The sequence below is a fragment of the Zosterops lateralis genome (genome assembly GCF_965231275.1).
Source record: "Zosterops lateralis genome assembly, chromosome: 3".
Taxonomy (NCBI): domain Eukaryota; kingdom Metazoa; phylum Chordata; class Aves; order Passeriformes; family Zosteropidae; genus Zosterops; species Zosterops lateralis.
The window spans coordinates 111,932,786-111,951,223 of NC_139764.1; the positions used below are offsets into that span (position 1 = coordinate 111,932,786).

The 18,438-nt window shown below is 44.2% G+C and overlaps 1 protein-coding gene across 9 annotated transcripts in view; it reads right to left on the reverse strand.

The window, feature by feature from the left end:
• Positions 1–1,918: 1,918 nt before the first annotated feature.
• Positions 1,919–18,438, reverse strand: part of HMBOX1 (homeobox containing 1) — a 118,525-nt gene continuing 102,005 nt past the window's right edge. For all 9 annotated transcript variants that reach the window (XM_083857405.1, XM_083857408.1, XM_083857403.1 and 6 more), the window contains one exon: positions 1,919–17,335. In XM_083857405.1, coding sequence (XP_083713531.1) covers positions 17,198–17,335 — 138 coding nt within the window. In that variant the 3' untranslated portion in view covers positions 1,919–17,197. The remainder of the gene's footprint in view (positions 17,336–18,438) is intronic.

Genomic DNA, 18,438 nt, shown 5'->3' on the forward strand with positions numbered 1-18,438 from the left:
AAGCAACAAACACTGTGTTGATCCTCCCCATCCCCACTAAAATTCAGCAAGCAGAGGATATTTTTATCAGCACTGTCTTGCAATCAGCACACAAAAACAGCTTTTTTTTTTTTTTTCTTTAAAGCCACTTTTATGTTTTACCTTCTGAAAGAAAAAAAAAAAAATCCCTCTCTGGCTGAAACACAGGAGCTGTTTGAAGCGGCGTCACTTTGTTCAAGCCTCGCTCTTCCCGGAAGGTGGCTGTGGCACCTTCCCCACGTTCTGTTCTGTTCTGCAGCCAAAGCTGGCTTGAAAAGGCTCCCATCAAAAAAAGCAGGAAAATAATTTTTTAAAAAAACTCCAAAACTAACAAAGAACACCTTTTCCCCTCCTGTTTTTCCTTCAAATTAACGCCACTTCCATCAGCCTCGCTTGGCTTCAAACGCTTTGCTGTGGGAGGCAGCAGCCCCTGGGCCTCACCCTGAGTGGAGAAAGAGCTGCCCTGCCACGAGCTGGGCACATTTCCAAGGGAGTTTTGCTCACCTTTGGACCCCAACCTGTGATAGATTATTGGGGTTTTTTTCCCTGATCGATCTGGTTTCACACCAAAACAGGCATAAAGGGCTGGAAGTGCAGCTTCTTTGCAAAAGCACAGACCCTCCAGTGTGGAGTTATTCCTCTTGTGTTTTTTAAAACATCTCTTTTATGTATCCCTGGTTTTCAGCTGTGAAGGAGGGAGTGGGCTTCATCCAGCATCCCAGGTGTTGCAACAAACACCCCTAAGTGTTTTTCCCATCCCTGGAAGTGTCCAAGGCCAGACTTGATGGAAGTTGGAGCAGCCTGGGATAGTGGAAGGTGTCCCTGCCCATGGGAAAGGGTGGGACTGAATAAGCTTTGAGGTCCCTTCCATCCCAAACCATTTTGTGGTTCCATGGTCCCCAGCCTCGTCTCTCCAGAAAATTCTGCAAACACAGCAACTCTGGCAGCTGATGATGGAGAGGGTTAAGATAAATTTTACCCCCCTCTTTGATGTCTGAGAGGCACAAGGAGCAGTCTCAAAGGTGTTTCCATCCAAGTCCATTTTCCATCATCTGCACCACTCCAGAGTTGCCTTTACCTCCTGTTTTGGGGTGTCCATCCTAAGCAAACCCCCCCAACCACAGCTGCACGTCCTGATTTTAACCAGGATGGCAGGACCCGGACACATTTCACTGAATAAATCAATTGCTATGACTTTGTGTCTCCCCTGTCACCTGGCTCAGTTCCCACACCACCTGCAGGAATTTCTCCCCATCCTGAGGAAGATTTTCCCCACCCACCCCATAAACCCTCTCTGAGACCCCCTCAAAGCTGCTCAGCCCAACCAGGCCAGGACCAAAGGGCAGCCACAGCCCCCTCCTGCCTTGGGCTTCTCAGAATTACCCCTGCACTCAATAATTCAACATCTTTTGGTTTGATCACTGAGTGGCCCCAAGGTCTGCTCCCTCCAGACTTTCATTATTGGGATGGGATTCAGGGCCCCTCCTGAAGCTCTGAAAGCTCAGCTGTGGGTGGGGGAGGTTCCCAGAGGGAAGGGCACCATCTCCAAGGACACAACATCTCTGTGTGACCAGCACTGCTCCCTGTGACAGACACAACCCCAGCCAAAGGAGGGAAAACTCCACTCTCAACATCTCCTTTGAGTGCAAAGCCCCAAAAGGTCTCTGGAATCAACCCACGGCTCAAATTCCAAGTGATTCCACTGCTTCAAACCCACCATTTCACCACCTTCGTCCCTTCCAGAAGGGGAGTGTACAAAGAATTCATTTTTCCCCAAATGAGTAAAAATCTTCTACATCCACTTTATTCTCAGGAGAAATTTTAGGTCTCACGACCAAGCCCTGCACAAAAAGGACAATGGAAGAAAAGGGTCAGTGTTGAGTTATACATTTTTATTTTCTAATAGGTACAATACTAAAATAAACACAAATTAAAAAAAAGTTTTATTAAAACAAAACTGTACAAAAAAGCAGTTATACTACATTTTAATTACAGAACAGTCTACTGTCCAAAAGGCACTAATCCAGAATAGGAGATACAATGATACAGGACTCATTTGAACTATTTTAATCAATACAATAGAGCACTTGTTTCTCTGTCCATTCACATACAGAAACAAGGACTTTTGCTACAGTCATTACACATTGTTATAAATATGAGCCCTACGTGGAAAGGTGCAGTATCGCTCTCCCCGGGCCGTGGGTCAGCTCTAACAAAGACAGGGATTAAATTAAAAAAGAAAAACAAAAAGAGGCACAAGAGGTTGATGGTTTGTTTTCACAGCACCTGCTGCCAGGGGAAGGTGTGATGGACATTGACCCTCACCTGCATTTGGGATGGAGGCTGGACCAGTTTCCTCAAGGGACTGTGGTGGGACTGAAGGTGAACTTCCATCATCTCCTGCCCCACGCTTCCCACCACTTACCACATCCTGTTCTACCCAGTTTCCTTTGGCCCTTTGTTTCCCTGGATAGTTCTCTGTGATGGATAAACAGTAATTCCCAAGCACACCAAGGGTTCTCAGATTTCCTGCACTTTTCTCCTCAAAAGGAGCCATCAGCACCTTGCAGCTGAAGGCAGTGATGGGGAGAAGAGTTTGGAATGTTCTTCTCAACGCTCAGTGCCTTCACTGCCAAGGGCATCAGCCATGAACAGACAGACCCTTCTCAAGGCTGCTCCAAAGCGAAGAGCCAAAGTGCCCCAAAGCCACCAGGGGGGCTGGGGTGGATGTTCCTGAGGGGAAACAGGGAGAGTTACAACCCATTCCCTCCCCAGCCTTCCTTCCTGACAGCCAAGGCCCCCAGGAGCAGCCAGTGTGAGGAACACAAGGTGCTTCCTCCATCCTCTGTGGGGAGTGACTGAGGTTCACCCCTGGGACCACCCCTGCACTTTTCTTCTCCACAAACAACTTCCCACCACGAGGATCTGCTCATCCTCCCTCCCGACCTACCCAATCCATTTATTTTTTTTCCCCAGAAAAAACATCAGGCTGAGGAGCAGCAGCAGAGCATGGAAAGGCATTTAGGGAACAAAACTACGTGCAGAGGAGTCAACCAGCACATGAATATTCAACTTCACGACGAGGAGGAGCAGCGACACAAGGCGCAGGGAAATGAAACATCTCATCTCTCAGCTGAAGGAGCAGCCCTTAAGATCAAGACCAGGGTGGATCTGAAGGGGGTGATGGTGATGATGATGATGATGATATGATGATGATGAGGGGCATCACCTGACTGGTTCCCTGTGGAGGAAGGAGGTCGGACGCACGGCAGGAGAGGGATACTGCACCTTTGGAACAGTGTCATACACATAAGACAAAGACAGGCATCTGGATGTTAACAAAAATAAGTAACAAAGAAATATGATTAAACAAAATCTCTTCTCACATCATCCTATACTACATCCTCCTTCTGCTTAGCAGAAAATTGTACGTACACAAAAATACAAATACACAATTTTGTAGAACAGTCTGATTTTAATATATTTATATATATTTATATTTATATGAGTGGCAGGTTAGTTCATTATATAGAGCTTTTTGCACTTTTGGCTCATATGCAACAAGGCTTTATAAATTCAGCTTTAGCTTTCATTCAGGTTTTTATAGCTTCTTGAACATTTGTTTTCACATTTAAAGCAGCATCCAATTTGCAAGAGGAGTCGGTGGTGGCTACAGCAAGGATCAGGTCAAGAGGTTATTTTGGGGGCTGGGGGGGGGAGGAGAATATACATTCCAGTGTGTGTGTGAGTGTGCGCTAGTGCTCATGGAACACTGACCAGAGGGTGACCACACCACTCCAGGATCCCATGGTTACCTCTTGAGGTAGGCAGGACACCTACAGCAGATGAGACACAGGGCCCAGCTGGGCCAGACCAGCAGCTGGGTGGGAGAGGCTGACAGAGGGACAGACAGGGCAGGGATGGGACACGGCTCGTCTGGGGTGTCACTGAGACATCTGGTGACAGTGAAGTGACAGGAGGCAGCTGGTGCCATCCCAGCATGGCCCAGACAGGAGATGCAGGGCTGGCACCTGGCCCCAGGTCGAGGTCACGGTGGGACAAAGTCGAGACACGCAGGATCTGGATGTGAAGAAACCTCCCCGGCCTTGGCTGGGGGTTTGCTCTGGTTTTCTGTGGCTCTGAGGTTGTTCCACCATGGCCTCACTTGTGGGTTTGCAACACTCAACTACAGCATCCATCCGCTGCCACCAACATCCACTGCCAGTGACAATCACTTCTCAGGGAAAAGATCACTTCCAAAAGGCATCTTGGAGCAGGGCCAAGGGTCTGTGTGTGCCACAGGCTCCACTAACAGTGGATTTCCATCAGGGAATGTCCTGATCTCCATCAGGACCCCAGCAATGGAGTCCCACAGGATCACTGCTTCTACCAACACCCATCCACTCCCCAGAGGCTGAGCTCCTGCCCTCTGCAGAGATGTCCTCACAGCTTTCCTTGCCAAAAGTCCTTTCCCAGGCCTTCCCACCTCAAATGTTGTCAGAGTGAAAACATTTTGTTGTCAGAATGAAAAATAAAACATCTACACGCGGGTATCTTTCATTTGCTGAACCCTTAAGTGGTACTAAAACACCTTCACAGTGTTCTGTTACCTCCTTTCACTCTGGTCAGAAGAAATCCTCCCTCAATGAAATTTTTTAAACTATCACTGATATCTCTATTCTTTAAACCCACGTAAGATTCTCACCTATACAAAATTATAACCACCTGCCAATAGTTAGGATTATTTGGACAAAATGTTTAGCAGGTGCCACTATGATAAACCCAGAAATAATTAAGAATATAGGAAGAAACTGCCTTTGGGATTCCAGAGAGGTTTTGCCTGCCCCATCCCTGGAAATGTTCCAGGCCAGGTTGGACTGGGCTTGGAGCAAGCTGGGACAGGGGGAGGTTTCCCTGCCCATGGCAGGGGGTGGGACTGGATGAGTTTTAAGGTTCTTTCCAACCCAAACCATCCTGTGATACCAAAAGAGGTGATTAAAGAAGCACATCAGCTTTTTCCACCCAGACCTGGAGAGCTCTTTGTATCTGCAATCCAAGAGGCAGTTTCCTACTGAATTCCATCCAAGCTTCCCCCCTCTTTGCCATCCACCCCAAATCAGAAATTGCAAACATTTGGCTGAGAAATGAGATCCCCCCAAAAAGAGACTGAGAACCAAGGGGGGGCAGCACGAGGAAAGAAGTTTTTTCCAGCCGGATTCTGCCAGACTCATTGAAGGGATGTGCAGAGGGATGCAGGGAGGGCTCTTTTCTGAAGAGGGAAATGAGATCTAACCCTATTCCTCCAGCTCACTCTGGAGTCCTGTTCCTCACTTAGGCACTTTTTTAAATCAACACTAAGAAAAAAAAAAAAAATCCTAAAATGAAAGAAGTACTGCACTTATCTCCCGCTTCCCGGGCTTTCAGCAGCCTCGGGAAGATCATAAAGACCAGAGGAAGACAGCCAAGGCAATGTGTCAGGAAAACAGTGCTCCCCATGGCCACAACTGACTTTGACCCTTCAACAGAACCAAACTGAGTATAAATCTGGTATTCCTGGGTTACTTTAAGGGCACAGCCTGTCCCATGGTGGCACAATGACATCGTGACATCCCGCAGGATTTGACTTCCAATGGGACTCTGGGCTCTCCCAGCCTCAACCAGCAGCACTGGTGGGAGCAGTGCTGCCCAAAATCATCCAGAACTCCAGCAGCAAAATCAGGGAGGCTTTGATGAGATTCAGAAAGGCATTTCTGGGGCCAACAGCAAGGAAAAATGGGTTTTGCTTTTGGGTTTTTTTTATTGGGTGAAAGAATGGGGACTCTGTCCTGCCCAAAAGACCAAACAGAGCTCTGATCCCACAGCAACCAAAAACCAGTCACCAGCTTCAGGTCAGTACAAGGCTCAGGATGACCCAAATTCACACAGAAGCCAAAAAAAAAAAAAAAAAAAAAAAGGAACAGAAAATTCAATGGATAACACTGGAAGATGGGAAGCTCAAAATCCAAATTCTGTTTTCACTGTAAATTTTTTTCATTTGGAAAAGTGACTTCAAGATTTTCCAATTATTTTCAAGCTTAAACCAACTTATGAATAATAATAAAATGCTACTCTGGCTGCAAGGAGGGATCCCTAGCCCTGGATAAATGAAGTGTCCTAGGGAAGCAGCAGATTCCTGGGAAAGCTGTGCAAATCCAGACATCCTGTCCCAAATACCCACATTAAAAGCAGAGACCCAAACTGGGAAAAACCACTGCTCCAATGAAGGTTCCAAAACAAAGGCAAATCAAGGCAAAATAAATTGGAACAGGAAAAGCCAGGCTGGACAGGGCTTGGAGCAACCTGGGAGAGTGGAAGGTGTCTCTGCACACAGCAGAGGGAGGAACTGGATGAGCTTTAAGGTCCCTTCCAACCCAAACCATTCCACAATTACACAAAAAAACATTTCCATCTTGTCCCTCTCCCATGGTCCAACCACCTGATTTCACACAGGATTGTGTAAGTGAAGAACCTGCTGTGAACTGGCTGAATTTATGAGCTGGTTTTTTTTTTTTTTTTTTTTAAACCGGCCAAAGTAGACAAAATTGTTCTTATTTATTTCATATATACTTCAAGTAAGTAATGGATACAGCACCATCTAAAAGGCCAAAGGAAAGGGGAATGTCTCCCAGTAAACAAATTTTCCCAGTAAAAAAAAGATAGTCCAAGGAATAATAATAATAATAAAATACACTTAAAAATTGCTACTTCTGTGATTTTCTAATCATCCAAACTGCGAGGAGGGAAGGCAGAAGGGTCTGAGAGCTGGGAAACCCCAGAGGAGAAAGTTTGGAAGGGAAGCTCTTCCCCTACACTGGATTGCTTTTCATAGGGTGGAAACAACATCAATCCCTTACTTGGGGGCTGGAAGGACAACAGCTTCAGGTCAGAGCACTTCAGAACAGGCAAACCAGGTAAAATGGGATTATTGGGCTGTGAAGGAGCTTGCACGGAAGATAAATTATTTCTATGAGAAGCACTGGAATCTGGGAAAATGATGTGACAAATTCGGTACCAAGAATCAACTTCGGAGGGAAGCAAATGGCTCAGAGCAGTTGAGGAGGGATGAGCTCAGACTTTCCACAGGAATTCCTTCAAGGAATGCAGGCTCCATGGAGGAAATAAGGAGGCATCACTTTAGCAAGAGGGCTCGTGCTGGCTGTGGGATTTTTTGAAGGCCTCTGACAATGGTATTTGTGAAAATCAGCTGCTGAGACACTGCAGCCCAAAGAAATGGTTGTAATTGATCAAATTCTATTTATGCTGGATTTCTGGGGTAATGGTACAAGATTTTTATTGTACAGAACTGAAACTGGGCTTAGAGACATAAGGCACAACATGTTCTCTGATGGAAAGTTCTTGCTGCAGAGAACCCCTCCAGAACTCAAATCTCTATAAAGTATTCAATATTCCGAACAAGTTCTAAAGGTAAAAGACACATTTTATCTCTTTGGAGTCATAGATTCACAATTAAGGCCAGAAGCTACTGGTCTGTCACCTACAAGGAGACCCTGAAGGTCGGGTGGCCTCCCACAATCCTGATGCAAACTCGCTATTCCACCTACTTCAACAAAATAAATTTCAAATAAAAGAAAAACAAACCCAACCCTAACTGAAAGTGTCTCTCTATTCTGCATCACTCTTTACAAATTTATCACATATATCCAATGGATTTATAAACATTCTCACATCTCAACAGCATTTACTCTCTCCAAGACTCTGGAGAAAGAGGATTGAGACTTAAAAAGCTCTACAGAAGTAAGATTTGTGTAAGTAAAGAGCTCTGAAGGAAAGAAGTGGTGAATTGAATTGTCAGAATTGAACTGTTCCTGGGTGCCAAGATAGGAATGTTTGGTCAAACTGAAAAGGAACTGTGCAGGGAAACCTTCCAGCACCTTCCAGGACCTAAAGGGGCTCCAGGAGAGCTGGAGAAGCACTTGGGACAAGGGATGGAGGGACAGGACACAGGGAATGGCTTCCCACTGCCAGAGGGCAGGGATAGGTGGGATATTGGGAAGGAATTGTTGGCTGTGAAGGTGTGACTGGGATGAAATTCCCAGAGAAGCTGTGGAATCTCTGGATCTCTGGAAGTGTCCAAGGACAAGCTGGATGGGGCTTGGAGCAGCCTGGGATAATGGAAGGTGTCCCTGCCCATGGCAGGGGGTGGGATGGGATTTAATGGCCCTTCCCATCCAAACCATTCCAGAATTCTCTGAACTACATCTGTGAGAAAACGAACAAAAGCACAGCTCAAATTCCAGTGACAGCTCCTAAACCACTTCAATTCTGTCATCAACAAAGATCCCAAGGTGTTTCCCCTTTCCAGGGAGCAGTTCCAGATGTTGTGCAATACCCTGGGGGTCTTTCCCAGCATCATCTTGAATTCCTTCACCATTCCAAACCCAAACTCATCCCACTTCATCCCATACACTGGAAGTGGAGATGCTCCTGATGTTGATTTCACTCAGTAATTTTACCAATTGTTTTCAAAGTAAGAACAGCTTGGATGTGTCAGGGACAGTCTGTGGCATGTTGGGCTTGAGTAGATCTGCTCACAATGTGTAAAGGAAATGGAAAACCTGGTCAGTGAGTTGATATCTGGAATTCCTGGCTCTGGTGAGCTCCTGAAGGGTATTTTCCACCCTGTCCCTACAGCCCTGTCAGAGAGAGACACAGCAGCAGCTTCATCAGCAGGCAAACTTAAAAAAAAAATTCTATCCAAAGTCAAACATGCGCTGAGGAGTGGAATAAATGCTTAATATTCTTAATGGAATATACTGGGTGAGAAATATTAATTAATAATTTACTTTCATTATCTCTTTGCCCTCCTTAAGCGATCTGACGGATAAACTGTGTAAGTAAAATGTATTTTTAAATCTCAAATGATGTTAAATATATCTCAGAAGGCTGAATCCAACCTCTTAATTAAAGAGGTGGGTTATTTAAGCTACATATGCCATCTTGCCATAACATGGAAGACTTTAATTAGTTAAGGAGAAGGGAGAGGAGGACGAGAAGCTGAATCGAGGCCAGTGACAGCAGCAAGTGAGTATCTAAAAATGTATTTTCTAAAACAGAAGTTGTTCCCATTGCTACTGTGAGTGCAGTGGTGGGAACTGTGCTGGAAGAACTGAAGTATCCACGGGCACAGGTCTGCTCTGAACTGGGATTCACAAGGATTTCAGTGCAAAGAAGCCGAAAAGTAAGTGGAAGATTTAAATAAGAGCCTAAGGAAGTCCCTAAATTCTCTCAAGAATTTGTTGGTGATAGGAACCTGCTAGTTTTACTAAATTTGACTCAGAGCCCCTCTAAGCATCTTTACATGCCAACAAAATGTGGAAACCTGCCTGATAACTAGAGAACAGCACTATGGAAAAATCTGGTCAAGAAACTCAAGGGCAAAAATGGAGCAGAGGCTCTGCAGTGCTCAGTGGGCAACAGATACTCACAAAAACAGATTTAAAAGACACAGAACACACTGTGGCAGATGCTTTTGGAGAATCTAGCAACAGATCAGGGGAAAATGATGATATTTTGGGTCATCACCTGGGTGAATGGCAAGGATGGTGTCCAGCCAACTTTCCTGTGGGGGAATATTTTGATATTCTTTTAAGGAAAAAGGGGAGTTAAGCTCCTATCACTACACTGTGTTAGCTGAGAGATAGAGCTGGAAATGGCAACAAGAGCTGATAAGGCTTCCAAACTGGGAATTTGGAGTGGTAATTTGGAGTGACACCCAAGAGCCAGAGACATTCCCTGCTCCAAGGAACCCTCCACCTGCAGACAGGTGAAAACTCGGGATGAGTCCAGCGGAATTCATGGCTCATCCTCTTCATCTCCTTAAAAATCCAAAATGAGCCAGAAGAGCTAAACCAGGCCCTGGGCAATCTGTCCTCAGGCTGTCACACAACCAAATGTCCTCTTTTGTCTCCCAAACTCACTGGGAGTGGCACCCACATGGAGCTGGGGGAACACAGAACAGGGAGGAGCAGCTTTGCATAGAAAACTGAGCTCGGTTCAGTCCCCGCTGTTGTAAGTCACCATTCACCGAGGTCATTATTTAAGTTTACAGAGGAGCTGTGTTCCAAGTGTCACTAATAACACTGGTATTAAAAGAGAATTAGGGGGGCGGGAGGATCTTCTGTTTTCAATCACAGAAAAGACAGAAATCCTTTTAATCACGGCCATGCCAATCCCCGTCGTTTCTAAAGCCGCTAATTACCCGTCAGGGACACCCAGGCATTGAAAAGAGCTGCTGCCATCCCTGTGACTGCCATACTCCCATGCATTTATCCTGCCCATCCCAATTACCCTGGGCTGCAGCCTGAAAGGATTCAGCACAAGTGTGCCGGGTGTTTTGATCAGCAGAACACACCCGCTGCCATTGAGCAGAGAGGGAATAAATGGCAGAGGGGAGGCTTCTGCCAAGGCAGCTGAGGGAGAGATGCTCTGCACATACAGAAACATCAAAGGCCCCATCACCAGCCCGCTCCAGCTCAATGGCTTCAGTTCATTCCTGCTGGAGCTCTTGGCTTGAGCACTCCAGACCTCCCTGAAAGGATGGGAAAGAGCTCCACGCTGCAGCCATCAAGCCCATTGGTTCTTTTGCCGCATCAGCCTTGATTAAAAAGGGGCATTTAAAATGTTGTGTGAATTCTTTCCCCCGTGTTTCAAATGGCAAATTCTTTTCCAGCTCCGTGGCTGTTGTGGCTGTTCTATCCCTGGAAGTGTCCAGGATGGACACTGGGGCTTGGAGCAACCTGGGATAGAGGAAGGTGTCCCTGCCCATGGCTGGATGCTCTTTAAAATCCCTTCCCACTCAACCCATTCCAGAATTCTCTAATATAAACTACAAAACAAACAATTCCAGGCTATTTTTAAGTGACAAAACCTAAGGCCAAGGACAGCAACAACAACAAAAAAAAGAGTTTGAATTTTTCTCCCTCTGCCTCACTGCTGCCACTGAGATAAACTTCCATTGGTTTGATTTGATTTACATTTGTTGGACAAAAACCAACATCGAATCGCTGTCACCTTACTGACAGTGCTCAAAACACTCAACCATGCTCTTCTAGTTGTAACACATTTCTCACAAAGGAAAGAAAAAAAAGATAATTTCAGTCTATTTTAAATTTGGATTTGTAGCTGCCATCTCTAGAATGCCTCTGGTTTTTCATGAATGTGCAACGCCTTTAGTCAAGACAGTTTAAACCCCATAAATTTGACAGCAGAAAGAGAGGCTGAAATGAAGGTTTTAGGGCTGTACCAAATCCCTTTTGGCCAATAAGTGATCCAATAACCTGAGTAAATATCCCAGCTCCTCAAAAGCCCAAGCGGGGAATGTTTTAGGTTGAAATGTCTCTGCAATTCTTCTTAGGAACTGCAAGGTATTTTTCTGGTCAGGCCATCAACCTTCCCTTCCAAGGAATCACAGTGAAAACTCCACAAAACTCCACTAAAGTAGCTGGGATCAGGATCCAACCCCTGACTGCTGCTACAAACACACAAAATCCATGTAAGGAACACATATTAAAGTCACTAACATGTAACACAATTTTAAAACCAATCCTGCCAACTAAGATTCCTGCCAAATGCCAAAAGCTGCACCAAACCAAAGATTATTGCCAAAAAGCTTAAGACTTAAGATCAAAACAATATTATCACGTTTAATAACTTCAAAGAGTGCAAGAGCTACTTGAGTGGGAAAACTCAGACAAAATGAGAGCAAAGTTTTGACAAAACCCCCTAAAATTTGCTGGTAATTACAGAAGGAGCTTGAAAGAAGCTGATGAGCACTGGGAAGTGGGGGCTGCACCAGGATGGAGCTGGAGTGGGAGGAGGAACATTATTACAAATATTAATTAAAATGAGTAGGAATAAAGCAGAGGAGGGGTTGGAAACCATCCCCCACTGAACACCCACAGCTCAGGATTATGGGTAGAGTCTCACACTGAATTTAGTAATTTGAAAAGGAAAAGTGTGACTCCAGCTTTGGATCCCAGTTAGGATCACACAAAGGGAAGCAACATTCTGCAGCAATTTTGAGTTTGGAAAATTCTTACACCAATTTTAGTGGGTTTATCCATATAAAAAATAAAACCTATTTCAACTACCACACTGCTTTTCCTAGAAGTGGCCAACAGCATGAGGAAAGGGGGATCCAAGTGAGTATAATCTGATTTTTTCCCAGTCAAACCCTTTCAGCTCCTAATGATCACCAATTTGTGATTTACTGACACAAAATTTCTGGCTCACCACCAGCAGGCCTGAATTAACCCAAATTTTTCCTGAAATAGGTTCAGCTATGTGGAGTTTCTTACTTGCACTCAGAGCAGCAAGACAAAGATAAATCTTCACAAATGAAGGCAAAAAACTGATCTACAAATCACAAATGTTACAAAAAACATGAAAAACTTACCAGTCTGATGTTAGGCAATGAAACAAACAGAGTAAGTCAAATATCCCTGAAGAACTGTGTAAACAGAGCAAATAATTAATGAAATCTCTAACTTATGGCTTGATTGGAGCCTGGAGCCAGACCCTGCAAATAAAGCTCCTCTCTATTAGTAAACTAGAAAAGATAATTTTTATGAACAGCAAAAGAGAAAAAAACCCCTCAACAAATTAACAGAATTTCTTTAAACAAGTCAACATGTACAAATTAGAACTAGGGAACACCTCAACCTGAGCAGGTCTGCACAGAATCAGAGAATAATTTAGGTCAGAAGAGACCTCTGGAGGTCTCTAATCCAACCCTGTCCAGTTGAATTTTGAGTATCCCCAAGGATGGGAATTTCACTGACTTTCTGGACCGTTTCTACCACTGAGCATGAAAATACTTCTAATTATATTCATCTGGAATTTTCCTTAATGCAACTTTAGCCCTCTGCCCCTCAGGTTTTTGCTGGGCACCTCTGAGAAGAGCCTGGCTCTGTCTTCCCCGGAATCTCAGAATAACCTGAATTGGAAGGGACCCACAAGGATCATCAATGTCCAACTCCTGATCCTGCACTGGAGGCCCCAAGTTAGAACTAATTTATTAAGACATTTAAAACCCAAAATCTGGGATGTCCCCCAGAGCCAGCCTGGACAATCCCAGCTCCTGCAATCTCTCACTACGTGACATATGTTCTAACCCTCCCATCTCCCCCTTCCTGCCCACACAATGGTCCCAAAAATGATGGACAGATGGGCCTAAACCCTTTCCATGACCTCCTGAAGGCTCTTCATGAGATTCCTTAAGTGCTCCAAGGGTGCACTGCAGACTCACATCCAGCACAGGATTTCACTTTACAAAATGTGTGTCTACAGAGTATTCAGAAGATCAACAGAAAACAAATCTGCTGATTTTGATCAACTCATAAGGCTTTTGCAAATGTTCGGGATCTCATACTTCAGGAAGAAGGGTGGGGGAAATAAAAAAAAAAAACCACAAACAACACCAAAACAATCCAGAAAAGAAGTGGAGGTAGAAATTGTTGTTTTAAGAAGACGGTCAGAGACAAAAACTCAAGTAAAAGGACTTCATGAGGGATAAAATATCAGCCAGAACTCACTCTACAACGGGAAAAGCAATATGTGACCATCACAGATGAGGAGCTTCTTAAATTAACTTCTTCTCTGTTCACAAAACAAAAAGGTAGCTGGGATCTGTCACCAAAGCCACTTCAAGGGAGTCCCCAGAGAACAAACTGCAGTGACTCCAGCCTGGCTACAACAAACTGCCACTCCATTGCAGTGCTACCAAAATGAGGCTTCATTTCCAAAGAAACGCACAGACAGAAAGACAAAGATGACCTCCATATGTGGAAAAACTCCCAAAAGAACGAATTCCAGAACACATCCTCCACCAATTCTGTCACGTACTCCAGATCACAATTGCTCGTCTCGGTACCATCACATCAGCATCTGTCCCATTACAGATAATTCACTTCAAACCAAAAAGGAATTGAAAATGGCTCCTTATGAACTTCCAGGATGAAGGGAACAACCTGCCAGGAGCAGTCTGGGGACAGCTGAGGTCCCACTGGTTCCTCTGAGGTGCCACTCGTTCCTCCCAATGCCCAAAGAGAAGCCAGAACAGACACACCCCAAACACTGACCCCATAGAACCAAGGGGGTTGATTCCCCAGATATTTGATATTTTCTCTGGTAAGTTGACAATGTGGGAAGGTAGAAAACTGCTGTTTACAGCCCAGGAAGATCTGCCAATCTCCAATCGCTCACAAGGGGTTTTTTACCTGTTTAACCTTCAGAGAAGATATTGGTGTGGGATGTCAGCAGCTTCCTGACAGTGACAAACAGAATTAAGACCAGATTATTCTACATTAGATGGTACAGACACACAATTTCAGTGGTGTTACTTTGATCCTGCATGACATGAACCTATAATCAGGATACAGAAGTTCTAATACTATTTTTAGTCTTCTTATTGCTTTAAAAAGGCAAAGCCTCAAACGATGCCTTCTTTTTTTTTTAACAGATACTATAGTAAGCAATAAGCAATATTTCTTTTAAAATTGCAGCTGTCCAACAGTTTGAGTCTGCTCTTTTTAAAATGAAACAGCCAGAACAAATGGTGGTGGCAAGCCCAACGTAAAGAGGTCATCGATTATTAAAATCTCCTTACTATAAATCGTGGATGTTGCTTGTCAGCTCGGTGTGTGACTGTAGAATGAATAACTAGGTAAAATTCCACTAAGGCTCGAGTTTGCTCGATCATTCTGCTGTGCAAAAATAGAAATAAAAGCTCTCCCCATCCTTTCACTCCTTAGTACCAAAACATTCACACAGGCAGTAAGAAAATAACCGCAGTGGTGCAATGGTCACTGATCCAAGCCCTGCCTTTCCTGAGTCTGCCCTGATGCTACTCATGAATTTGCCTACCCAAGAAATGCAATAAAACAGAAAAAAAAAAAAAAAAAAAAAAAAGATGGCTTCATTCTGCTCCAGTGATCTATATCTAAGGAAAGCACATAAATTTTCCAATGAAATCCATAAGAAGAAGTCGAGGCCAAGCCCTACCTATAGATCTTCCAAGGGACAAAGAGGTGGCACAGCGGTGCCCTCTGAGAGCACAGGATCTCCTCGGCACTTGGGGGCTCAGTTTGCTCCACATGGACACAGGGGAAGCTGATCTGGAGGGCTCAGCCTGGCTCAAAACCTGCTGAAGAGCCACACTGGAGGGGTCACAAAGCTCTCTGAGAGGTAAGAGGGAGGAAGGGATGAGAACAGTAACAGCAGCTTCCCTCTGCTCCGCCTCGAAAGTGGAAGGGAGCGAAGGGAAACCCATCCTTCAGACTGAGCTGCTTTTCCCCTCTTTAAGCTATTCCCACCCAAACTGGGAAGATAAAGAGGAATGTGGAAGGAAATGCTATGCAAACTTTTGTAGATGTGTCTCTGTACGAAAATTTCCGTAGGTTTTTAATTTGTTGTCTGTTAATGTAACACAGCCCTGCCCGTCTCTAACACTTCTCGTGCTGTTTCCATCAAAATGTTTCCTCTTACCGGCAGCAACATATCATTTTATCAGGATGCCAGGAGATCATTTCCACACAATGCTAGCAGATGTAATTTTCTTAGATGCACACACAGTTCATCATTTAGATACTAGATGACAAGGTGATCGCAGGGTGACTCAGTAATGCAAGTCTGCTGTTTGGTATTTGGAATTCTCAAATGATAAAAAAAAGACTTATCAAATATAAATATCTTTAAGAAAAAAGTAACAAAAGTGCTACATATGATCAAGGAAAACAATTCCATTAGTTCCTGCTACTTAGAGTAGGTTTGCTTTACAAATATTACCACATCCATTATCAGTATGGCTTCCAATTATTAATTAAATTGCTCGTAGCAGTATAGCTTTCTCACACCTTAACAAAGACAGAGTAAAGAGAACACAAAACATTCATACCCCATTTCTCAGGTAAGAGATCCTCCTGCCTTCAAACAAACAGAAAAAGTTCATATTTAGGAGAATATTTATGCTCTGATGGTTATCTAGCAAAGGTCAGATGTTGAATTCTCCAGTAACCTTTCAGGCTAGTCAGGACATAGGCATTACTTACACAGGCATGTAAAAATCCACTCACCCATTTTAGAACCTTAACAACCTTCCTGGAAAACATTACTTTTGAAAGTGGCAAAGTGGAGAGGGGAGTAGGGTGAGGACAGAAAAGGTGAGATAGGAGGAATTAAAGGTGAAATTGTTAATGACAAATGGATAAGAGTCTAGACCTCTTCTGAGCAGGCACTGCCAGCCATGCCAAGAACGAGCAGTGGTTCTGAGAAGTGGACTGTTGTCCATTAGACATTCAGCTCATTTTTCATTTGATCCCAGGCTGGGCTTCAACCATGGTCCCAGAGGCAGAAAGCAGCACTTCTCCACCAAGCCACGCAGCTTGTGAGAGTAGAGGATGTCTGTGTTGAATATGTGAGCAACAACCGAAATGTGGGAATGTGTTTCCAATGGACATTCTCAGCACAGCACCCGAAAGTAAACGGAGTCACTGTATGACCAGTGAGGCACGGCTTATTGCAGCTGGAAATCATTTATTCCCATGCTGGAGTGGGGTTTTCTAAGTGTTCTTTTTACTCTCTGTTGATACTCCCAGTCTGGTGTCCATCGACCCTGTGCCACTACCTCAGCTTGCATCCTTTCAGTCTCAGGGCAGGGAAAGCGAACGGACTATCGGTTTCAACACGATCTCTAAGGTTATCCAAGATTTTAAGTGTAGCCTAAGACTTGTAATTGAGGGCTGTCTAAAATACCTGGAAGCACTTTGAATGCTAAGACAGAGCAGCAAGATAATTTTTTTTCTCTTTTTTTTTTTTCCTTTTTTTTCTTTTTTTTTTTTTTTTTTTTTTTTTTTGGATTTTACCTTTCTAGCCACTGGGGGCCCGGGAGAGGGAGGTTGGTTGGTTGATTGATTACTTATTGGGAATTAATACTGAGAGAGTATATGCAAAGGCTGAGGGCACCATGCCATCTTCACAGAACAAGACCCTAACAGCTAACTGACGTACAAGAAACTGCAAAGTTATACTGTAAGAACACATATTAAGGACCGAGGAAAGTCTGCTAAGGTGCTACGTCTAAAACTAAGTTACTTCTTGCTTTGACCCTCCCCTTTTCTTGGCATCAGTCGTCGTCCAGAGCCTCTGTCTTGATCTCGTTGGCTCCTTGCCGGGCCAGCGCCAGGATGGTGTGGTTGACTGCTGCCATCTCCACGGCTAAGGAAATGGGGTCTTGGTGGTCACTATGGCTAGTGCTGTCATCCTGTGGAATCATGGGGGAAGGAGCAGAGAGAAGCAGGGTTATTCCACCAGTCCAAAACCATGGCAGAGGAAAAACAAATGTGCTGAGATATTGTTTGGAGGGACAGAGCAGGTTGACAGTGTGGGGTTAGGGCAGGTTCCCCTCACTGTGCTGACAAAGGTAAGCAAGGCAGGGAGGGGGAGACACAGCTCTGGAGGGAAATATTGAATTATAAAGACAGAAGTGATACACGAGGTTAAGTCAGGAAAGCAAATTTAAGACAGCAATCACCGGGCACGGCACAGGTCCATGTTAATAGTTGGATTATACAGTTCTGGTCATCCTATTTAGGCCGTCCCTGGCCATGGCAGGGGGTGGAATGAGATAAACTATAAAGTCCTCTCCAACCCAAACCATTCTGTGGTTCTCTATTTGATGTCACAACAGGAGTCAAAAAGGCAGAGAAAAAAAAAAAACATCCCAAGGGAAGAGGTTTTCACATGAGAAGAAGCTAAACAGAGTCAAGTCCTCTGGTTTGGGGAAGAAATGGCTGATGGTTGAGATGATAAATGTTTATTACAAATAATTGGAAAATAAGAGGACAATTGTCCATGGTTTTTTATGATCTAATAATCAAAAACACTCACTGGAATGATAATGTGATCCAGGGCAGCAGTGGGAAGCATTGCTCACTTAGCACAGTTCAGTTCAGGATTCACTGATTTTTACATCAGACAAAAGTAAAAATGGCTTTAGAAGGCAGGGTTTGAAAAATCCAGGGAAAATTAGTCTGCTAGAAATTATGGAAATTCAGGAAGCCTCTTAAAACTATGGACTTCCAGAAGCTGGAAGTTACTAGAATGAAATAATTCTATATATATTAAAAAAGTACTTTTTCTTTAACTGATACTAGAACAGAACCATGACAGAAACTGAGCCTAACCCTTGGTTCAAAGTCAGCATCCTGTGAAAAGACTGAATTCACACAGATACAGGGGAAAAGATGCTGGAAAACTTTTTGAATGCTAAGAAAATCAGCGACTAGAACCACCATAAATCAAATATGGAATACTGGGAAAAATCATAGTGTTTTCCCCTCTTTAAAACAGGGCACTAATAGTTAT